Below are 21,977 nucleotides of genomic sequence, written 5' to 3'. Positions count from 1 at the left end.
TAATGAGTCGAATATTAATAACTTTTATTTGAAATGAATTTGCACATAGATTTAAATGTGTGTTTATGTTTGTCAAACTATGAACTTACAGCTTAGAAAAATGTGTGCACAGTTACTATATACTATTACATCTCTAAATGGAGATTTCCCAATTGTCCAAAATAGAATAAGCGTAAACTGATGGTAATATCAGGTATGTAAGGAGAACATATTGTTCTCAAAAATGATTCGCCACAACTGAATGAAACAAAACAGAGAAAATAAATGAAAGAAATGCTCTTTACAGAGTCCTTCCTCTGGTCTTTTTTTTTCCCCTCTTACGTCTATTTTTCCAAAAAAGTGATTCTGTGGCTTCTTTACGAGCCATTTCAGTGACTTAGAGAACTGAACTACAAGAGATTCCTTCATGTCTTTTGGGAGAAAAAAGGAATGGCTCTTCATTTCAAGCTGTCTCACTTGACAGAGGTGGGGTCAAATTAAGAGTTGAATCCATAAACTTTATATGTCTGGGTCTTAATCCTGCACCATATTGGATATTGGATTACATGACAACAATGACAGAACAATTGTATATATACTTTAGTTAGGGTCCAGATTGAGAATTTTAGACATAGCCTTATTGGTATTTCCCACTGACGCAATATGCATCACAATAATCTGACAGAGTATAATATATTAATATTGATCTTAGTTATTTAAAACATTGGATTCTAATCAGATTTCAAACTGGTATTAGCACTGTGGGCGGATTCCATGTTCTCACCATAAGTCAAGAGGTGTTGACCTCAGACCTGTCTCTAAATTTACACTCTGGATTCCCTATCATGACCACCTACATTCGTGGCCACCCACAGAGACTGTCACACACACACACACACACACACACACACACACACACACACACACACACACACACACACACACACACACACACACACACACACACACACACACACACACAGTTTGCTTTTTATCTCTCTTTCTGCACTTTTGACTAAGAACAGGGCAACTAAAGAGACACCCCTTATTTTATAAGCAAACAAATCGACATATGCTATAATTCCTTGACTACAATTTCTCCTCAGAAAACAGCAGTTATAAACTCTATTCTTATGTTTAATTGCCCAGTAAAAAAAAGGGACTCTGAGCTAATACTGTGTCTTGTTTGGTGCCCCAGAGACAGCAATAAAACAGCTGTTTTATGATCGTGCTTAGCAACCACTTCTGAAGAAAAAATAAAAATAAAAAAATCAGTGACACCTCCAAACAAACCAAAGTCATTTTTCCTTATCTGTTCACTTGCATCTTTTACTGTGAACCGGAGTTAAAGACTAGTACATTGTGAGATAACTAGACAGACAGAAAGAAAGACTGGAAAGTATGAGAACTTGTGAACATGGGTGTAGTTCTCCCATAGCCACAAAAGCCTGTGAGAGGATGGCTATGGGAGAGGGCTGACAAAAGGGGGAGGAAAATTAGGCTGGCCAGCATTCTTCTCATTTAAAGCTGTAACTACACAAAAAAAGCACTCACGCAGTCTGGGCTGGGTCTGCTTGCTGCTTACAAGGAGAGCTACTCTTGTATTCATGGTGGCGCAGTGATAACCTGAGCATTTTATTTTTTTTGTGCCTTTTCATCCTTTTTCCCCCCTTGCTTTACGCACGAGGACGGCTCATGTCTTTTCTATAGACATGATGAGCTCTGTGCATTTAAGGACTTTCTTTTTTCTGGTAGTCTCCGTAGCTCAGGTTTTGATTGTTACATGTCAAGACGGGAACAGTGGTAAGTGAAGCCCCTCTGCTGTTTATTTTAACGCCTAACTGCTGTTGAGTATACTGTGTGAAGGTTTCTAATGGTTGCCCTTTGATTTAACGGAACATTAGCTTGGACTTCTTGTTTGTGCTTGTACAAGCAGTTGGGTTAAGTTGCACAAATTCCTTTTTTTATCGCCCAGTGGTTTTAGGCAACAGAAACTCCATTAAGTGTGCACTAAATTAAGGGAGAAGTCATTTTTGATAAGACAAATGAGACCGATTTGTTAATTTCCTCCTTCCTGCATTGGATTTGTTTTGTGCCAGAGTGAAGTCTCCTCGTACATGACAACTCAATTTGCTCAATCGCCTTGTTAGGAATTGCCTTTTTCCAATTTGGATAGCAGCTGATAATGTAGTGTAGTGCATGGAACATGTAAGTTAGATCTTTGGCAGGGATGACACAACCTTACGTGGTTATTGAAGACTAGCTTAGAGAAGATTTAAAAAGAGATGAGAGTAGCTCTATTGTGGATTATCTGCAATTCAAACAAGCCATGTAAGTCAGGAAACAGACCTGGTGGACATCTGTCAGTGATTGCAAGTGATGTCACCCTCAGGCACTGGAAATGTGCAGAGGAGGGGAAATGAACACCTTTTGCGGTTTCTGCAATACTTCACCACTTTGGAACATTCATTAAAGTGTTACCACAACCCCCCCCCCCTTCGGACTACATTGTACATCTGCAAAAAGAATTTCAGCACCGGAGCTCACGCGCCTCTGAGGCAACGCAGCCTGCATGTTAATTCAGGCCAGATGTGAGGAGACATGAGAAGGAGAGATGCTGTTGGATTCTCACTCGGTGTACTGCTGATGTCTTTAGCTGGCAACGCCAAGAGCTGGAACACCTGAATGTTCTTGTTTTACTTCAACCGTGCTTCCCCCTCTTTTTTTCGTTTTCCGACTGGATCGTTTGAGGTCTTGTGTTGTCACATGAACTTGTGTTGTTTCTATACGTATGATGTCATGGGCCGCACTAAGCACTGGAAAGTTCATTTGATGGGCCCCTGATGGAGCGTGGAGTCAAGCCGTGCAGCACACACAGTACTGTTCTTTTTTTTTTTAAAGCGGTCATTCCCTCTAGATACTTTAACCAGTTCTTTCATTATATCATTAAGTAAAATGAGTTGGCTAAACTCTTTAGGATCGGTTTCACGTAATGCAGACACAGTCGTGCGGTATTGGGGCACCAGATGGAGCGCCACCCTGTAGTCAATGCAGGTTAGGCCCCAAAACTTGTCTCACACTGATCGTGTTGCACTTTAACTTTAACGTTTAGGCTTAAAGAAGTTATTTAGCTCTAATACTAATGCTGGCATTTGACAAATTCTCACATTCTCACTGAATTATATATGGACATTAATCAAACTTTTAAAAGGAAACTTTACCAGACAGTGAAGGGATATACAACTGTCCCAAGCTCTATAGCTTTCTGCTGTTCTGACCTGGGAAACATGTTTTCTTGTTGTATTTTTAATGCATGTTTGCGTTATGTAGTTATAAAGTTCTAAGTGGCTCTGTTCTAATCAGATTCTCCATCCTGTCTCCGTCCATATTTGTCCATGTGGAACAGCACAGTGCTGTTGCAGGCTTCTTTCCATGGAATAGTGGTGGGTGAGGGGATTTCATTTCGACCAAATAAAAACAGTGGAAAGTTCATGGTTTTTGTAGACTAAGGGAAAATATGGTTCACCAGCGCTTTGAGACAATTTGCATGTGTGTGTGTGTGTGTGTGGGGGGGCTTTCATGGCTTGTTCCACACAATGACCAGTTAGTATGGACTGGTTTTTAATATGCTGAATCTTTTTTTGCGTTTTACAATCCACATTTGTAACTATTTCTTTGGCTAGTATGCTTAGTTTGAATAGAAAAATATAACCACCAATAAGGGGCTGTGAGAACAGCATGAAACACACTCAACAATTCAACAAAGACCCTCACAAATATCATGGTAATATCACATTAAACCCGGTATGGCTAAGCGGATGTACATTGCTGAGATAAAGCCTGACATGTCCCTCCTTTCTCACTATTTCTGCTATCTGAGCTTAGCGCCGCCCACAGCGGTTGTGATTGGCTTAAAGAAATAGAAACAAGCCAGAGCGTTTTTTTTGCTCCATCCGAGAATAGTAGCCAGACCACTCCAGCACTGACAAACCGGTATGGAAATAGGCTTGTACAATGCAAGACTATGTTAACCCTCATGTTGTCTTTGGGTCAAATTTGACCCGTTTTCAAAGTTTCTATAGCAGAAATGTTGGTTTCTTTCAACCTAATTGCCCAAAAGTAACATGGATGGTTCCTCGAATTGCTCTTCACAAGTCAAATTAAGGATCAGTTCACTAATTGTATTGACTTTTAGGTGTTTAACTTATTTTATAGCATTTTTCTGATTTAACTTTGACAGTCTGTCATTATCCACAAACATCCTCTGATCTTAAATATTAGTCAAAATAATTCATACATTCTGCTGTTTTATTCAAAAATGATATAATTTCATATAGGCTAAATGAGCTTTATTGACCATAAATTCCCAAGAAATGGTGTAAAAATAGTGGTAATAAGTTGTTGTTTTTCTGGGCGAAGAAGAAGACTCCGGTTCCTGAAATTTGGATTTTGTTTCCTTCTTCAAACTTGCTCGGGGCCGGGAAGCTACGATACCCATTAGCAGCATTAGCATCACCTGTGAGTTTATCATGTGACAGCGAAAACGCGAAAGGCGGAGCAGTACGTCCTGTATGTCCCTTACTGGCTAACGTATGTCAAGATGGAGCATGAATATGGAGCGTCTACCCCAGTTCATGCAAATGCAAATGTGAAATACTTGGAATTGATGACGGTGGTAAATATTCATGGAAAAAGGACAAGTTTGTGAACGGGCAGCACAGATTCTGATAATGAACAACTAAACACGTTACACACTGGACCTTTAAAACGTAATTGTGAATGCAGTTTAGTTATAAGGGGAACCTATTGTTATTGAGACAGGGCTGACTCAAACTGCTTAAAAAACGCTGAGCAGCACTGGCATTTTGCAATTGCACATGGCTACAATTACCAATGTCACCCCATGTAATTGGGACCTTTATATGGAAAGATGAAACTTCAAATTGAGTGTGGTTGAATGTTGATGCAAGCAGTCTCATTGTCTCAGTAAACAATCAACAAAAGTTTTAAAGTCTCTTCTAAAGAATAAAAAGAAGTCTGCAAAAGTCTATGTTGAGGACATGGATGTTATTGTAAAGAGATCTGAGGAACCATATCTTTAGTGGAATTTACAAAAGCAAATATGGTTCTTTGAAGATTTAAAACTGTTGAAAACAAATGTTAATTTTTCTTTTCAGTCAATACAGTTACACAGCTCAAAATGAAAGTCATATGGCTGGCTGCACATGTGCGGAAAGTTTGCAAAAGAACACAAGTTGGCAAATGAGATCAAGTAGCAGACTTTAAGCTCAAAATTGGAAATGGTGACGCCAGTATAGATTACTAGGATGAAATATACTATAGTACATCCCTCATACAGAACCTACAACCTGTAGTGGAAGAAGCAGAAGTCTTCCAATCATATTTGGAGTAAGGTTTAGGGATGTAATCATGGAAAAGGAAACGGCAATAGATCACTGACTCTAATGACAGAAAGCAGGAGTCTGTGCAAACAGTTTTAGCCTGAGATAGAAATGTGTGTGTGTTGAACATTGCTCCTCCCACACGCTGACATAGCTGTAAAACATCTTCAAAGATGCCACTTAGCGTCTTACATCAAAGAGCCTAAACACTTTGTGAACCCAGTGGATTGCTTCAGTTTGTAACATTTGTCCCATCATCACCAGGTTATTGATATTCATCACAGCCAAAAAATGCAAATCAACTCAAAACGCCCCCCCCCCCCCTCTCTCTTAGAGAAATGCATGAGCAGAAAGCAAAAATCTGGTATTCCAAATCAAAAAACCTGCATGAGGTCACTCGGTTATCCAAATTGGTTCCAGTTGTTGTTGCCACATCACTGACATCGCAACAAATGGGCTGTTTTCTACCAAAGCTGAAACGTCCAAACATGTGAATCCAACCAGGTCCACAGACGGCCTTGATTAGGAACACATGCTGCATTTCTGAGCTATGACTTGATCACACGCCTCTTTTCTACCACGTTTAAGGGGGTCGCGCTCACCAGATTGGACATTGTCTTAAGTTACACGTTGGAGGAAGTCAACGTTTTAACAGTCGTCTGATATGTAGCGCCTGTAGCGGTGATCCTGGGACGTCTCGGTGGCACAGATGATGGAGCTGATAGATTTTCAGTGCAGATTGTCCCTGTGAGGACTGCTCCATGGGAACTACTTATAAACCAAATTATTGCAGTCAGCAAATGGAGGCCTGGGTTGGGGGGATGACTTCCAGATGTTAAAATAGTTGCTTTGGCAGTATATGGAAAATATAAAAAAAGAAACATCTTAGCCTTTAGATGCAGTTGGAAGGGGAGGACGTTAACCGGTTGATGTAAGACACAACTTGTCAATAGGGTCGAGCTTGGATAGATGTGAAAAGTAGTGGCAGTTTCTCCTGTATCGTTACACTGAGCACCTCCACAGGTTCAAGTTAAAGTAACTATTTGTTTAAAAGACATGCAATTACAGCTCCCTCTGACAGGCTTCCTGGCCCTTGATTGGCACTTAGTTACCAATCTGCCCTGTTATCCTCTCTGTCTGTCCATGTGGGAGGATGACAGGACAGAACGTAAACACAGAACAGGCTGGGATTCTCAAGTGCTATAATTGTCTTAATTTCATTCTAATTAAGAATTTGCCGGAACTGCTGCTCATACTAGTCATATGGAAAGAGCTTGGCCACTACATTTACATGTGACGTGTGGTAATTGAATAAATAAAACTAATTCCAGGTTGATATTTGTGCTATTCACAGTGTATAGTGTATTCCATCAATGTAGAAAAAAGGTAAAAATTAAAGGTCCCATATCATGCTCATTTTCAGGTTCATACTTGTATTTTTGGGTTTCTACTAGAACATGTTTTGCTTTAATGTTCAAAAAACGTTATTTTTCCTCATACTATCTGTCTGAATATACCTGTATTTACCATTTGTCTGAAATGCTCCTTTTTAACACCCATCTCTTTAAGCCCCCCTCCTGAAAAAGCCCAGTCTGCTCTGATAAGTCAGTGTTTTTGCAGGTATCTGTGCTCTCTGCACCGTCATTGCAGTCGGGGAACGACTGTAACAGCACTGTAACACCACTTTCTACCTATGTATAATAGAGTTGTGACATCCCAACCAGATTGAAGTCCTGACGGCTCGTTTGAAGGCACAGTTTATTTAATACAGGCTGGGTGCCTTTCTCTGTGGATAGAGCATTTTACAACTTTAACAGTATTTATGTAGCATTTCTACCTGCTTTATAATAATAAAACACATGGAAATCTCACTTTTTACAATATGAGACCTTTAAAGGCACACTCCACAAATTTATGATGATGTCAGGGTTATCTCAGCTTGGGCTTCAGAGTTTATTTTATTTTTAATGAAAAGTCTGTATAACAACCTGGAGGTGTGAGGATAGGTCTGAAGAAAGATGCTACTGTGTTGCATCATGGGAAATGCAGGATTAAGCATTTTTGTAGCTTGACCCATTCTATGGACTAAAAGGATATCTCAGACACTGCTACTTCCATTTTGAAATAGTCAAATAGTCTATTTTTCTTAAATCTCACTCTTGTGGGTCCCCTGATTTTATGGTGCAATACTAAATTGGTGGAGTACCTCTTTAAGTGTTAATGAAAGTATTGTTGATAGATATTTAATAGATGATTGTTTTTTGTCATCTAATTTAGACACATATTATCTCTCTTAACAATTAAAAAGTAATATTGTCCATCCCCACATGCCAGGAAAACAAACCGAACAGTCATGTTAATGCCTTTGAGAAAGCCTGCTGTTTCTGGTGCACAGCGCACTGTGCCTGTACAGTGAGTGTTGATACAGCTGGTTGTAGTTTTTCTAGAAGATCAGGAGGACGTCTGTCCTTTGGAGCTTATTCTCTGCAGGTTGGCAGGTCTTCGTGTAATACAGCCCTCCCTCTGAACATATCTGGTCACTATTTCAAAGGCTGCTGTAATTGCTTTAAATCTTCCAATTTCAAGAGATGTTAGGTCCCATTTGGGAACCCCTCTCTCTCTGTGTGTGGTGAAGTGCTTTGGGCCAGGTAGTGATTCAGCAGAATCTGATTAAAGTTGCTGCTGAGTGAATTTTCCAATTGAGCAAAGGAGAGTCATTGTCAGTAATATAAGCAATGATTGACTCATGCACACATTTCCCCATGTTACAGTTGACCTTTAGACAGACCTTAATATATAGTAGTAGCATACTTGGCCTTGAATTTGATGGCATTTTAATAGCAAGTAACACCCATATTTCTTTAGATGTAACCTTCCCCTCATAAATTCTTTAAAAAACAAATTCTCAGGCACTACTTGTTTAAACGCCACAACATGGTGACAGTCAGCCATAATTGCAGGTTATGGTCCAACCTAAATTCTAAGTTGTAGCAAGGTTGTGTATACTACAACCACAGCGGGTGAGCCAGTCGAGCTGCATGGGTGACAAGGGTTAGCAATGTGGCCTCAGTTATGTTTAGGCTCTTAACTTGTTGGACAGCTGATTGGCTCGACGGTGAAATGCCTCGAGGTAATTTTTTGTATCCAGGTAGTGGAGCTGAAGAAGGGGGAATTGCATTACTGCAGTCTGTGAAAAGTAATAAAATGAAATTGTACGTTGTCTTACACATGATTCATTTCTAGTTGAGAACCACTGCACTGTTTGGGATTGATTAAAGCATCATTATCAGCGAGCTCTGGCATGCTGTATTTCTCAGAATCCTATAAAACAGTGGACTTATTTTTTACTTTATGTATGATGGATGCCTTGACTGAGTTGGACCACATATTTTGGGAATCCCCTGTTCACTGTCAAGAAGTGTTTTGTGCTCTCCATATTTCTCTACCAGATCAATGGAATACAGTCTTAAAACAGAGATGATCAATGGCAGAATGAATCATTATAATGCATGTGCATGTGAATCTTCCATATTACAAACACAGATAATCTCTAAGAGGCTCATGTTCAGAAGGAAAAGACATTAGGTTTAGTTAGCTGGAGTCTTTACTATGCAGCACTGGAGAACTCAGCAGAGGAGAGGATGTTTCTTAAAATGTCATCTACCGTAAACTCATAGTGTGTGCAGAGCAGATGCATGTATTAGCCGGGAACACAATGAGCTCCGTGAAGCACAAAGACAGTCAGAAGTGTTCAAAAGATAGCTTTTCTTTTTCATTGGATCATTGTATCAAAATTGGCATTGCTTGTTCAGATTCATGTAACAGACTCAAAAGCAGGGGCAAAGCCAGAAGTTGTAAACATTAGGGGCTCAGCACAAACCTATAGGGAGGTCCGGGGGTACGCTCCCCAGGGGAGCAGCTATGTGCACCTTTTTTTTTTAAACCATGTGAGATAGTCGTATGCCTAACAATCTGATAATTTGAAAAAATAACAAAACATGATAGTTTCCAAGGAAAAGAATCATCCTGTAGAGCCTACATCCTATCCTATCATTCTGAAACCAGAACACAGCAAATGTTGAAGACTTTCACTGTTAATTTCACTCCTGCCACCTTAAAACAGGCAATCATTTTTTTATTTGTGACATAGGTAGGGTAGGAATATGAAAATCCCCAAAAGAACATTCACTCAATTATATTTCTAGCTAGTAGTAATAATAATAGTAGCATAGAACAGTTAAAGGTATTTTAAAAAACAGCCCGTCTTCACCCAGAAAACGGCCATATGGGTCGATTAAACAAGCAGCTCATAGCGTCACATTACATCACATTTTCTAACCCTAACCCCTACCCCAGTAACACTAACCCCAATCCCTGTTTTACTAACCCTAACTTAGTTTTTTGTTGCCTCAATTTAACTAATTTAGTTTCCAAACATTTACTACGTGTTTAAACAGCAACCGTTATGCTACAATAACATGATTGAATCGCCACCGTGCAGCAGTAAATAAAATGGTTGTATATGTCGTTTTTTAGAGTCTTTGGAAACAGACCTATAATGTCGTTTAGGTAAAAGGATGTGTTTTTTAAAAATCTGAAGGAGTCTGGGCTTTTGAGAAAACATTCGGGGTTGGAGCCTTAGAAGCCACCCTCCCGCTCCGCCCCCGCACAAAAGATGCATCTTTTGGGTTGTGACATGTCCAGTAAGGAAGTAAGTTATTCAGTAGAGAGAAGGGAGCATTCTTTTAACACAATGCGAGTCTGTGCTGCCCCTTACCCACTGGCCGCAATGTCCAGTCAGTGTTCCCGAACAAACACGGCTCACACGGAGCCAGACCATTGAGATGTGGAAATGTCTGCTTGTAGCCGACGGTGACTCATGGCTACCATTTAAGATGATTTCACCAAATTAGTAAAATGCTCCTGCAGAGAAGTGGCTCAAAGACATGGAGTTTTTTTAAAACGAGTTAAAGTGGCAAAGCTAACATTAAATATGGTAATTTCGTTTTAAAGAGGCTTCACATATCAAGCGTCCCTACTGCTCCAGCTTTTAACTGTTTACAGTACACGGAGGAAAAGTTAGGAACATTTGAACCAGAAGAACAACAAATCCAAACGCTGGCATGGTCATTTACAGTCTGTTAGCTTGAAAATTATATCCAAATGCGCCATACTGTATACTAGCATATATTTGTAAATATACTTGAGGATTAAAGCAAAGCCACATGAGTTTTTGGAAAGAAACAGTTTCCTGCAGAAGAACCTTGTACTTGCTGTGGTGTACAGACATTTTCTCTAACGCTTCACTTATTCAGCCACCAGTTCCACACTAACAAATACCTCAGGTTTACACAGCTAGAATTTTTTTAGTGCATCATCTGTCTGTATCCATCTGTATTTACCTGGGCTAAATAAGAGCTCTAAGTATAGGCTTTGACTTTCACTGATGTGGTCTGGTATTTAGGGGTTTACCTTTAAACGTGGGATAAAAACTGGCAGGAGGAAACTTAATTTCATCATAATTCCATATCTATAAGAAGCGGGGGGGGATTGAAGGGGATTGAATGGGAAGAAAATCGCAGCCGCAAATCAGGGTGGAAAGAACAGAGGGCTGACAGAGAAAAGAGGAGGAAGAGGACAGAGAGGAGTCAAAACACGGAAAGAGGATACGAGCTAGAATCTGTAACAGGGCAGAAAAGGGAGAGAAAAAACAAAAGTGAGAATGTGAAAGGTGTGGAAGACGCGGCAATGAGGGAAGCCCAGAGGATTGTTTGGTATGTGTCATTAAGGGCTAATACTTGTCTGTAGTCTGATTCTCTACCCCCTGTACATCGCAATACTCTGGTCCAACTCCAGCACAGGAAGTCATGTCAAACTGGAATTTCCTCTGTAAAAGCATGTGTTTATGCTCTGGTGGTTGTTGTTAATGACCATTGTGATTCATGGTCAGAAGATAAGACAAACACAAGATTAAAACACTTTCTTTAAAGATTACTGTTTGACATGTTTGAGTGTGAATGCCTGCCTTCCCCTATGGACAATTAAAATAATTAGTTCACTTATTTAAGGATATGTTATGGACAAAAGTATAGGAAGTGTACACTATGTCCAACATCGGTCTGTGCTCAAAATATAAAAAAAAGAAGTATTTTTTTAATCAAATTAGATTAAATCTTTAGAATTGAAGACAACAAACAGCCTCTCTTTCTGGTTGGAGTCTGCCTTTTTTGGGAAGACATTTCTCAGGCTCACCCAGCTGCTGATGACATGCTGAATAAAGTATGCAACTGTTACTGATAGAAGGGAGGAGTTGCAGCAAACAAACTGCAGCAGATCTGCCAAGATTTAAGCCTGTGCTTGGCACTCATGACATTGCAGGAACGCTCTCAAGATGTTAGTAAAGTAGAGCTTCATTGGTCAATGCAGTTTGGACATGGGAGGGAATATTCCTCTCATACTTCTCTCATTAGAGACAAACAGGTCACTCTGTGTGTGTGTGTGTGTGTGTGTGTGTGTGTGTGTGTGTGTGTGTGTGTGTGTATTTACTTATATGTCGATTCAACTACAACTAAATTTGGACTTAATGTCCTTCACAAAACATGAAATTGTATTAGGTAGTATGGCATTTTAGCATTTGATTTCTCATCTCAAAAGTAACAAAGACGTATGCTAGACTCTGTCAGCAAAATTCAGAACAAGAACAAGAAGCATTAAATTGATAAATTGAAGGTTATATAACTTGCTCCTACACAGGAGCTAATGCTAATGTTATTGTAGACTGGCTCGGTTAGTAACCAGAAGTCCATTAGTGCTGCATACAGAGATTTTATTTAATAATTCTTTAACAGATAGAGGAAAGGATTTTGGACATCATTGCCTATGGTTATGATTATATTCTATTCACCACTGTCCCTGATCTGAAGACACTGTAACACCGCCTGGCACAGCTTTAACACTGAATCCACCAACTCTATTCATTGACCGGTGAGCTGTTGGTAGAGTGGGCTATTAGTAACAGCATGGTTCCATCAGCATTATTGCAAAGATGGCCCGAACTGTAAAAAAAAAAATGTCAGTTTATAAAACAATGGTACTAGAATTATAAGTACTAAAATGTGTTTTTAATTTTCAACTTCTGTTTCTTTTTGCATGTTAAGTTGCACATTGCAGATTCATTCTGGTGTTGTATTGATGCCGATTTTATGGAAACTAATACCAGTATTTGAGAGTTTTTTTAAATCTCATAAAGATGCAATTTAATAAACAAATCAACTTTTTTGAATCAATTTGTAAGTAGTCTCTGGTGGACAAGATATGTAACAGAGACAATGACAATGTTTGCATGCACATAATATTCTGGATTTTGCTCTAATTCCAAAAAAGACGATATTCCGACTAAGCTGTTTACATGGCTAATGAAAGTGAATATCCCACTAATATTCCCGTTTACATGTAGCCGTGCAAAACAGGACTTTTGCAAAGTTTACCAGCGGTGGTGGACTTGTTGGTCTGTGTGAACACAGAGTCCCTCTTTCATTCCTTCAGCCAGCTTCTTGAAAAGGTCGGCGTGGCGATGTGTGCCAATATCCAAAAACCTGTTGATATCCAAGTCTTTGATGATGTTTAAAAGTGACTGTGTTTCTCCTTCTTATCGGGTCTGCAGCCGTGCAAACTGCTGGCTGGTTGGTTTGGTTACAGCAACCATAGCAACGCACAGAGCTGACCATAAGCCTTAAACAGGCAGGAGGCCATAAACTGCGGTTAAAACCCAGATTGAGACGCAGATTCCAAATGTGCTGTATACATGTCCAATGCCTCTAAAACCAGAATAATACCGGAATAACCCACGTCTTAATTGGAAAATGATATATTTGAAAAAATGCCTTATTCGGAATATCCAACCAGAAGATGCTGTTTACATGACATGATGTATCAAATTTGGAATATTATCATATTAAGAATAATAGTGGAATATTGGTGTGCATGTAAACGTACATCTTATTGTTAATAATCTGTCAACATATACACCTGTACCTAAATATCTGTCCGTCTAATATTGTATCTCCAATAAGTTTCACAGATGAAACCTTTTCAGAAGACACCCATGTGGCCAGTCCTTTTGCCTGGGTTCAGTGACCTCACTACACTAAAATGCATCATACCAGTGCCCCTCTGACCTCATCGCCTCTCTCTGTCTGTGTCTACCTATAGCATTTACGAAAATGCAGGCTGTCGTAAACTTCAAGGGCTCCATTGAGCAATAAAGAGAAAGTGATAAATTCTGTGTCCCCCGGGACTTCAGCTTGAGTGAAGTCACCACAGTTAGGGGCCTCACAGTGTCGAACCCTTCCCTCTCGGACTCAGTTATCAGGCCAGTATTTACCACAGCTAACACTGGCTACTGGCCAGTTGAGCCCCCGCCTAGTTTCTCTTTAAATAAGGATAAGTCTTCTACAACTAATGACAGGCCCAGGTGTGGAGGGCCAATCACTGGAAACTGCCCAAGCTGTTATCCCTCTGTGTTTTGCTTAAACTCACAGTTGCTGTTAGAATAATAACTGATGCTCATTATCAAAGCAAAGTAATACTAGATGTCTCTGTGAAGTGCCTGGGGGAACAGTTGATGTAGCTCACCTGGAATTAAGTCATGGTTTCCATTTCAGAGATGATACTGGGCTAACTCCAAAGCAAGCTCAAATCAAAATGTTTTGAGGACTCTTTTGCGTAAACATCTGCTCAAACACTATTTTCTTTACAGATTCACGCGGTGCTTCCAAAAGCCTTTCTATAACATTGGCTTTGAGTTTCAGGACTGCAACCCATTTGTACAACTGCATTACTGTAAATACAATCGTGTCGCATACTGTTTCCAACAAGCATCTTCCAGTGTGTTTGTATTGAACATGATGTAGCATAAAGTCCTGTATTCACTCCCCTTTCTACTTCTATGTATACATTGAAACCCAATCAACTTAAAAATGTTTTAAGTAAAACATTCATGGAATTATTAAGTATTGAAATATATTTTTGATTATATTTTATTAATGAGATAATGGACATGATTGAATGGACTTTTGGTTTACATTCAGGGGTGTGTGTGTGTGGGTGGGTGTGGGTGTGTGTACCTTAAAAGGTCCCATATTTTAAAAAGTATTTTTTGATTACAAAGCAGGTTGAGGTGCTATATAAATCCTGAGAAAGAATCTAAATGCTCAATCTACAGAGAAATGCACACAGCCTGTATTCAGAAATGGTGCCTTTAAAACGAGCCATAACGACATCTGTACGGTTGTGATGTCACATCTATACTATGGTAGAAAGTGCTGCTATAATGCTGTCACAGTCGTTCCCCGGCTGCAATGGCGTTGCAGAGACTTGAGAGCGCAGATATAAATAAAATTGAATTGAAATTGAATAGATGCGGAAGGCCCATAAACACTGACCAATCAGAGCGGACTGGGCTTTTTCAGGAGGGGGTTTTAAAGAAACAGGCGCTACAACAGAGCATTTCAGACAGAGAGTGAATACAGGTATATTCAGACATAGAGTATAAGAAAAATATGTTTTTTGAACATTAAAGCATGTAAACGTGCTAGTCGAAACCCAAAATACAAGTATGAACTTGAAAATGAGCATAACATGGCACCTTTAAAATATGATTAAGGTCTTTTTTGAGGCTGTTTAAGGGGAGATGTATTCTGTTGTTGCAAACATTATTGGACATTTACATTTTATAATGTTTTTTGGACATCAAGTGTACCAGCTAAAACTCCTCACATATGTGTCCTCACACTATGCAGTCCTGTTAAAACTGTAACTATTTAGGGAGACCATCCTTTGCCTGAGGGGCTGCACATATGATACAGGATATGCTGGTGTCGTGGCCTAGCAGTTGCATCATTTCTCTGAGCTTTTAAAATAACTAAATGGATAAGAACAGAGCACCAAAAGGAAGAAAAAAAATCACAGAGGAGTGTGGAGTCCAAAAAACAGTGTGCTTTGATAGGGATAAGGAGAAAGAAAGGGAGATTGGAGAGCTTGACAGGGATATGAGAAAACACAAGCTAATGCGAAAGAAAAAGAGGGGATTTAAAACGGAGCCTTCGGCAGCCATTTGGTGAGGAGTGGATGCAGCAGCAGCATCCCTAAACTGCTGTAGCAATGAGGTCAGACAAAATGTGGAGGCAATGAATCTTTTGCCTTTGAGGTTGCTCCCCACCAGTCATATAGGACGCCTCACGAAAGAACTTTAAAAACCTTCCTGACCTGAAGAATGATAATGCTTTGACATGTGTATTCCATTATTTGGCTTTTGCAAGTCAGCATTTAGATTGTTAGAAATGGTTAAAAATGAAGTCTTACCCTTTAAGTTGTGACAATACGTCGTAGGCCTACAGTGTTGTCCGATGAGTGAATGAGACAGCAGAAAAGCCACAAGACTGCACTAGGGGAATGGTTAACAAGATGTTTTAATGCAACTGCCTGCGACTATGTTCCTCAAATATTCAAAGTGAAATGCAAAGAGAGGAAAGAGACATTTCCTGCCAGCACCTCGGTCTGCACTTGGAAAGGCAGAAAACAGATGGGATGGGATGTGTGTTACAGACAGCATTGTTACTGTTGGTCAACCCAAATCACACAAAAAAAAAAACATTTATAGTGTCTAGCCATGTACATTATTTCAGAATTCATGCTGAGGTTATGATAAGTCAATCTCTGAGATTTCTGCCACCAGCATCAAAAAATAACATTGGAAGAAATTTCCAGCAAAGATTTCTCAGGATAATCTACAGAATATGCGGTCATCAGTTTTCATAGGGACTATTTCTTTGATGGAAAGTAGGTCAAATGAAAAATGGCGATAGTGAGGCCTGTTGATTATCAAGAATAACAACACTGTTTATTTCCGTCTTTTGAGTCGGCTTTGAAAACAAGCCAAGTTTAAATTCACCTCCCTTTTATTGTGGCATCTTAAACCTTATTGAGTTGAATTGATCTACATGGCTAGATACCACAAGGGGTACGTGAGAAAAGACTTCAGTGATGTGGCTGAAGTGACCCTTTAACAGACACACACTGACTGACACCAATACGATTACATTTAGGGTAGGAGCTTTTCTGGCATTAAAATGATGTAAGCATTATAATGTCAACGCTCACAGGATGTGCAGTTTTGATAATCAGCCAATTTTATTTTCAGTCGGTTGTGTATAAATTCACAAGTCATAATTTTATGGAACTCCTAGTGGAAGAAAGATGAAAGAATACAGATGAGAAGACACCCATAGCAACAATAATACTTTCACTCTAGATACACCTACAGTATGTAGCCATATTGTCTCTAGTCACATCTCCAGATATACTTTAAATTTTCTTTTTTAAATACAAAAGGCCCAAAACACTAACCTTCATTGTATTAGGCTATGTTTCAGTCAACATATTGCATATAGTGCAAGAAAAAAACTTGTCTCTGAGTTCCTATGCGTACAGAATCCACAGTTTATTCTTTCACATCTGGCTATGTGCTCAGTTGATGTTAACCACCAGGGCACTCTGACCCCTTGTATATGTTAACGCTCTGCTCGGCTAAACTGGAATGTTTGACGTCACCCATTTTCCTTTGCTGCATACCTGCTTGTACATGGACCGGCCAAATGTAATACTGTTAATTGATACAGTATTAGAAAGTTTATTATACAAATGTATCCATGGAGATTAGCTGATTGTATGTGCTCTACAATATATTTTGTTTGCGCCGATTATGTACACCAAAGTAATGTTGAAGCATGGATTTAATAATGTTAAAGTATGGATTTAATTAGCAAAAGTATTTTGCCAGCAGTAATGTTATTAGTGTCATAAGTTAGCACACTTGAGGGAGACAAAGGAAGAGAGCTCTCTTTGCCCGGTCAGGCTCGAACATAACGTTATCTTCTGTCTATACTTAGAGGTGGTTAACGTACAGCTCACAGCAACTTAATATGATATATTGTCTGTCTTTTGCTTAATATCAGCAAAAAAAGGCTTTTTAGGGAGATTCCTCTTAGCGAAATGCTCTGAGTGAATTTGAGCTGGGCTGGGCTTGAGCTTTCTTGTGAAGGGTAGACACGAAACAAGTGAAGCCATTGTTTTGCTAGCGATTTTTTCCCCCTTAACCTTTATCATGTGGTTGTTTAGTTTTATTCAGTTTATTAATATCCAATATTGAACGCTGTCCAAACTGCTCCTTCGTCCACACACACACACACACACACACACACACACACACACACACACACACACACACACACACACACACACACACACACACACACACACACACACACACACACACACACACACACACACACACACACACACACACACACACACACACACACACACACACACACACACACACACACACACACACCTGCTTTTGCTGTTTGATTATATATTCAGACCTCATGGCCAAGCTGTCTATAGAAACCGAGTCAGTAGTTTAATGTACATTATTGCAAAAACATACACCGTTTTGTGTCTATTGGGTACATCTCGCACATTGTTACATGTGATAAAGTGTGTCAGTGTGAGTTATTTAGTTTGATCAATATGCACTGGATCTAGCTTGAGAGGATATGAAAAGCATATGTTTGACAGTTTACCAGGACTTTGTGTGACATTCAAATCATGTTGTGCTGCTTTGTTCTGTACTCAGAGGCAACTCCACACTGACCCACAGGCAACAATAACCTTACCTGCAGTTATAGACTGTCTTAGTTTAGTTGGTTGTGTTGCAATTGAAATGAACACATTAATTTTAAGAGCAGGCTATTGGATTATATTGTTATATGAATTAATTTTCATATTTTTTTTGCAAAATGTGAAATGATTGTGTTTGTGTGGAAGTACAAGTGACTTTACAGTGATGGGACTGCTGTAAGTCAGCGGACCATTAAGGATGCTTCACCGTAGCTGTTCAAGGTTCATGAACTAGAACATAAAGAAGGATGCTGCCGTAAATACAAGTGTTTCCATTCCACATTTGGTATGATAAAGTAATGCAGAGTATATGATATTTACTAAACAACACTGACTTTCACATGTCACATGCGACGTATGTGATGCAGAAAAGCAGAGAAAAAGCAAACATTAAGAACATAAATGGTCACAGAGTAACGTAAAGTAAAGATATTAAGAAATGATGTTCGGGTTCGGGTCGGGCTCGGTCACGTCAGCGTGATAAGACATTAAACATTTTAAATTTAAAGCAGCTTATTATTGGGCCTCTTGTGCGCGCCTGTGTTAACGTGCGTTTGTTCCCCCGTGTGCGCTGATGCGCTCATCTGTTGACATTTCCGAATGCCTTCCTACAGTTGCTTAATAAAAGCGGGTTTTCACGTTTTTATTTCTCATATTAATGTGTCATTAATATGAGAAAAAAATGAGATTTTAACTGTGTCGGGTTTGGGGTCGGGCTCAGTTACTGCTCTGTCGGACGCGGGCCGGGCTCGGACAGAAAAATGCGGCCCGATCACCACTCCACTGTGGACCTCGTCTTCTTTGCTGCAGTAGACAGGATTTCACATAAAGTTTATTCGCTTACACTGTACTTGAAGGTATCTACATAAGAGTTACATGACACTGTCATGAACGTGTCATAAACATTATAAACAATTCATAAACGTTCATGACATAGTGTCAAGTTATGGTTAGGGTTAGTGTCATGACAGTGCCATGTGTTCATAACAGCGTCATGTCACTCTTACGTAGATACCTTCAAGTAAAGTGTTAGCGTTTATTCGGAGTATATTATTGTTAGCCCAGAAAAAGATTGCCTTGGTTTTGAACTTTGAGCCTGGAGGGTCCAGCCTTTCTTTGTGTGTGTTTGAGGAACATTTACTGTGTAGGTGCTTGCATTTCCATTTCAACAGCTCGGGTTTTCTAATTCTCTAATTAAAGCAAATGACTCATTTTAGGGCATGCCATCTGTCGCACAGAAAAGTTAGTTCATAATTAGTACACAAACATGCTGTAAATCACATTTCCCATATGGCATGGAGACACAGAACCTGTTACCTGTTTGATTGGTACAACTGTAAGGACTAAGGATCTCGGCCACAATAATTCATACACTGGCAGTGACCGATGCTTGAGAATATGTGGCCACATGCATAATCCACTTTTTTTATGTTCCCCCTCTACAGCTAATTTAGTTGAACTCAGAAAAGCTTATGTTGTATGTCAGTGGTTCCCAAAGTGGGTTCCAGGGACACCCAGTTTTTCTTGAGGGGGTTCCAGGGGGTCCGCAACAAATAGGGGAATCATTTATTTTCAACTAAATTCCATCCATAAGTAACAGTGACAGAACGTATAACTATTTTGGTCGTGGATTTTATTCACTTTCTGTAATTAAACATCCAAAAGTAAAAATCCAATCAGATGGTGGGACCCTGGGACAAAATCTCATCCAATGAGGGTCCGTGGTCTAATTTGTGCCAGTTTTGGAGTCCTTGATGTGAAAAAGTTGGAGATGCAGATTTAGACTACCAGTTTTGCTCTAATATATGCAGCATTACGAATGAGATGAATCAAATCCAAGGCAACAGAAAGCCATGAGTCAGTTTAATAGATAAAGAAGTGAGGGAGTGGGGGGGTGTAATTTAGCAGGACCGCAACCCTCCCAGGCCTGAACATGGAATAGGAAAAGCTCGTAGCTGTGGTTGCCTCTATAAAAGATTGGGAGATTTTGGAGATTGGAGATTGGGCCTGTTGATGGAAAAGCCTAGACATGTAATCAGCAAGCTACTTATTAAATTTCAACTTTCCTGGCCTGAGCTTCCTACCCCTCCCTCGATATACTGAGCTTTGTTTGTGGAAGCCCAGGCATGTTCAAACTAGAGCTTTTTTTTTTTTACTGATTTCCAGCTGTGTATGTGTGTGTGAACACTATACAGCCAATCCTCCATGCTTCAGAATATTAAACAGACAGGATGCTTCTTCATTTTTTTTTTTTTTTTTTTTTTAAAGGAGATAGGGTGAGGGGAAACCACAGGACCTTGATTCACTTTGAAACAAAAACACTGTTGACATGTTTTTAACATTACAACTTTTTGGGCTAATGTGGCAAAAGAAGGCCTTGGCTGATGTTTTTTTTGTGGAACGGCTGCTTCTCTGGACAGCTTTATCCGTGGACCAATCACGGGTTGAGCTAAAGGTCCTTCACAGAGGAAAGATTTATGTTTGGGCATGACACAAGGCGTTTTAAAGCAGGAAAGTGCAGCTGCTGCAGAACCACCCCTCAGCAGCTGTAACTCATCTGCATCTGGACTAGGAATCAGGCTGTACTCTACTAACGGCATTAACCGTGTCGGTTACTCTCACTGCGATGAAGAACTTGTTCGGAAACAAGAATGGAAACAAGCGTCCGACATGGTCTGGTTTCATAACCCAGGCAGTGGGCACTATTTCTCTGTGTCTGTATCTCTCTCAGTTTGGGGGGCTGCACTTGGATCCACTCATCTTTTTTTTTCCCTTTTTCTTTCTTTTTTTTCTCAAGGAAATGAGAGTTCCAGCTTTACATGACTCATCGTTTCCATAAGGTCATTTTCTAGCCCCTCCGCTTGTGGCTGCAAAAGATTCTCCCCGAACACTGCGTGTTATGAGTTGTTTTTTTCCCCCCATATTAGCCAAGGAAAATCCATAAACTATACTACGTCTCCTCAAATTTGCCAGCTACATCAAAATTTGATAGTAGGTTTCACAGGTTATCTCTCTTTTTTTTCTCCATTCTTCTTCTTCTGGATGTGTGCCATGACCAGAGCCTAACCAATTTGGTGCCCTAGGCAAGATACTAGCTGTTTTTGTCATGTTTCTGATGAATTTTCACGGTTTTGACGCTTGTCTGACGTTTTTGTTGCTTCTTTCAACCTTTTTTTGCACTTTTTTCACTACATTCTTCAACGTTTTAAAGAAAATTATCTTTAACTTTTCAGTACTTATTTGGAAAGACGGCACCCCTAGCGTTTGCCTATACTGCCTATGCCACAGGCCGGCCCTAGCGATTACTTTATTTTGTTATCTGTCTGCTGTAGTGTGCTAAATGCTTGGCACAGGTAGACACATGAGTCATGTTGAAGCGCTCCAGACTCCATGTTTTAAACCAGGAGAGGAAACCGTCTGCCAGCTTCGCTGACTGGTGGAAAATCAAGATCAAGCAGTCACCGTAGGAAAGGGAGCGTGCCGTTTCACCGTTGTCACGGTTAAACCAAGCTTTTACGGCGTCTGTGGAAAAGTGTGCAACCTGCAGTGAATTAGCTGAGAGGAGGGGAAAAAGTGAACGTCCCTCTCCTCACTCCTCCTCAAGGCTTGTGGTGTTTTTTTTGGTTTTTTTAAGACCGCTCTGAAAACCACACTTCTCTTCCAGTAAATTTCAAACTCTTCCAACACGCAGCGTTTGAAATCTCTTAAAACCCAACAGGAAAAAAAAAAATCACTCTCCAACTATGTGGCCAGACATCTCTGGTGTTTTACGCTTTTACGTCTCAGCAATGTCTCGGAAAAAGACTAAAGTTCCACCCAGTTTAACTATGAAGATAATACTTGCCTGAATGAGAT

At 39.8% G+C, this 21,977-nt stretch overlaps 1 protein-coding gene across 1 annotated transcript in view; it reads left to right on the top strand.

Moving 5' to 3' along the window:
• Positions 1–1,507: 1,507 nt before the first annotated feature.
• Positions 1,508–21,977, top strand: part of col5a2a (collagen, type V, alpha 2a) — a 59,325-nt gene continuing 38,855 nt past the window's right edge. The window contains exon 1 of the mRNA XM_028590570.1: positions 1,508–1,782. Coding sequence (XP_028446371.1) covers positions 1,692–1,782 — 91 coding nt within the window. The 5' untranslated portion in view covers positions 1,508–1,691. The remainder of the gene's footprint in view (positions 1,783–21,977) is intronic.

Source organism: Perca flavescens, chromosome 11 (assembly GCF_004354835.1).
Source record: "Perca flavescens isolate YP-PL-M2 chromosome 11, PFLA_1.0, whole genome shotgun sequence".
NCBI classification, from domain to species: Eukaryota; Metazoa; Chordata; class Actinopteri; order Perciformes; family Percidae; genus Perca; species Perca flavescens.
The sequence above is the reverse complement of the archived record's forward strand: the minus strand, read 5'-3'. Positions and strand labels throughout refer to the sequence as shown.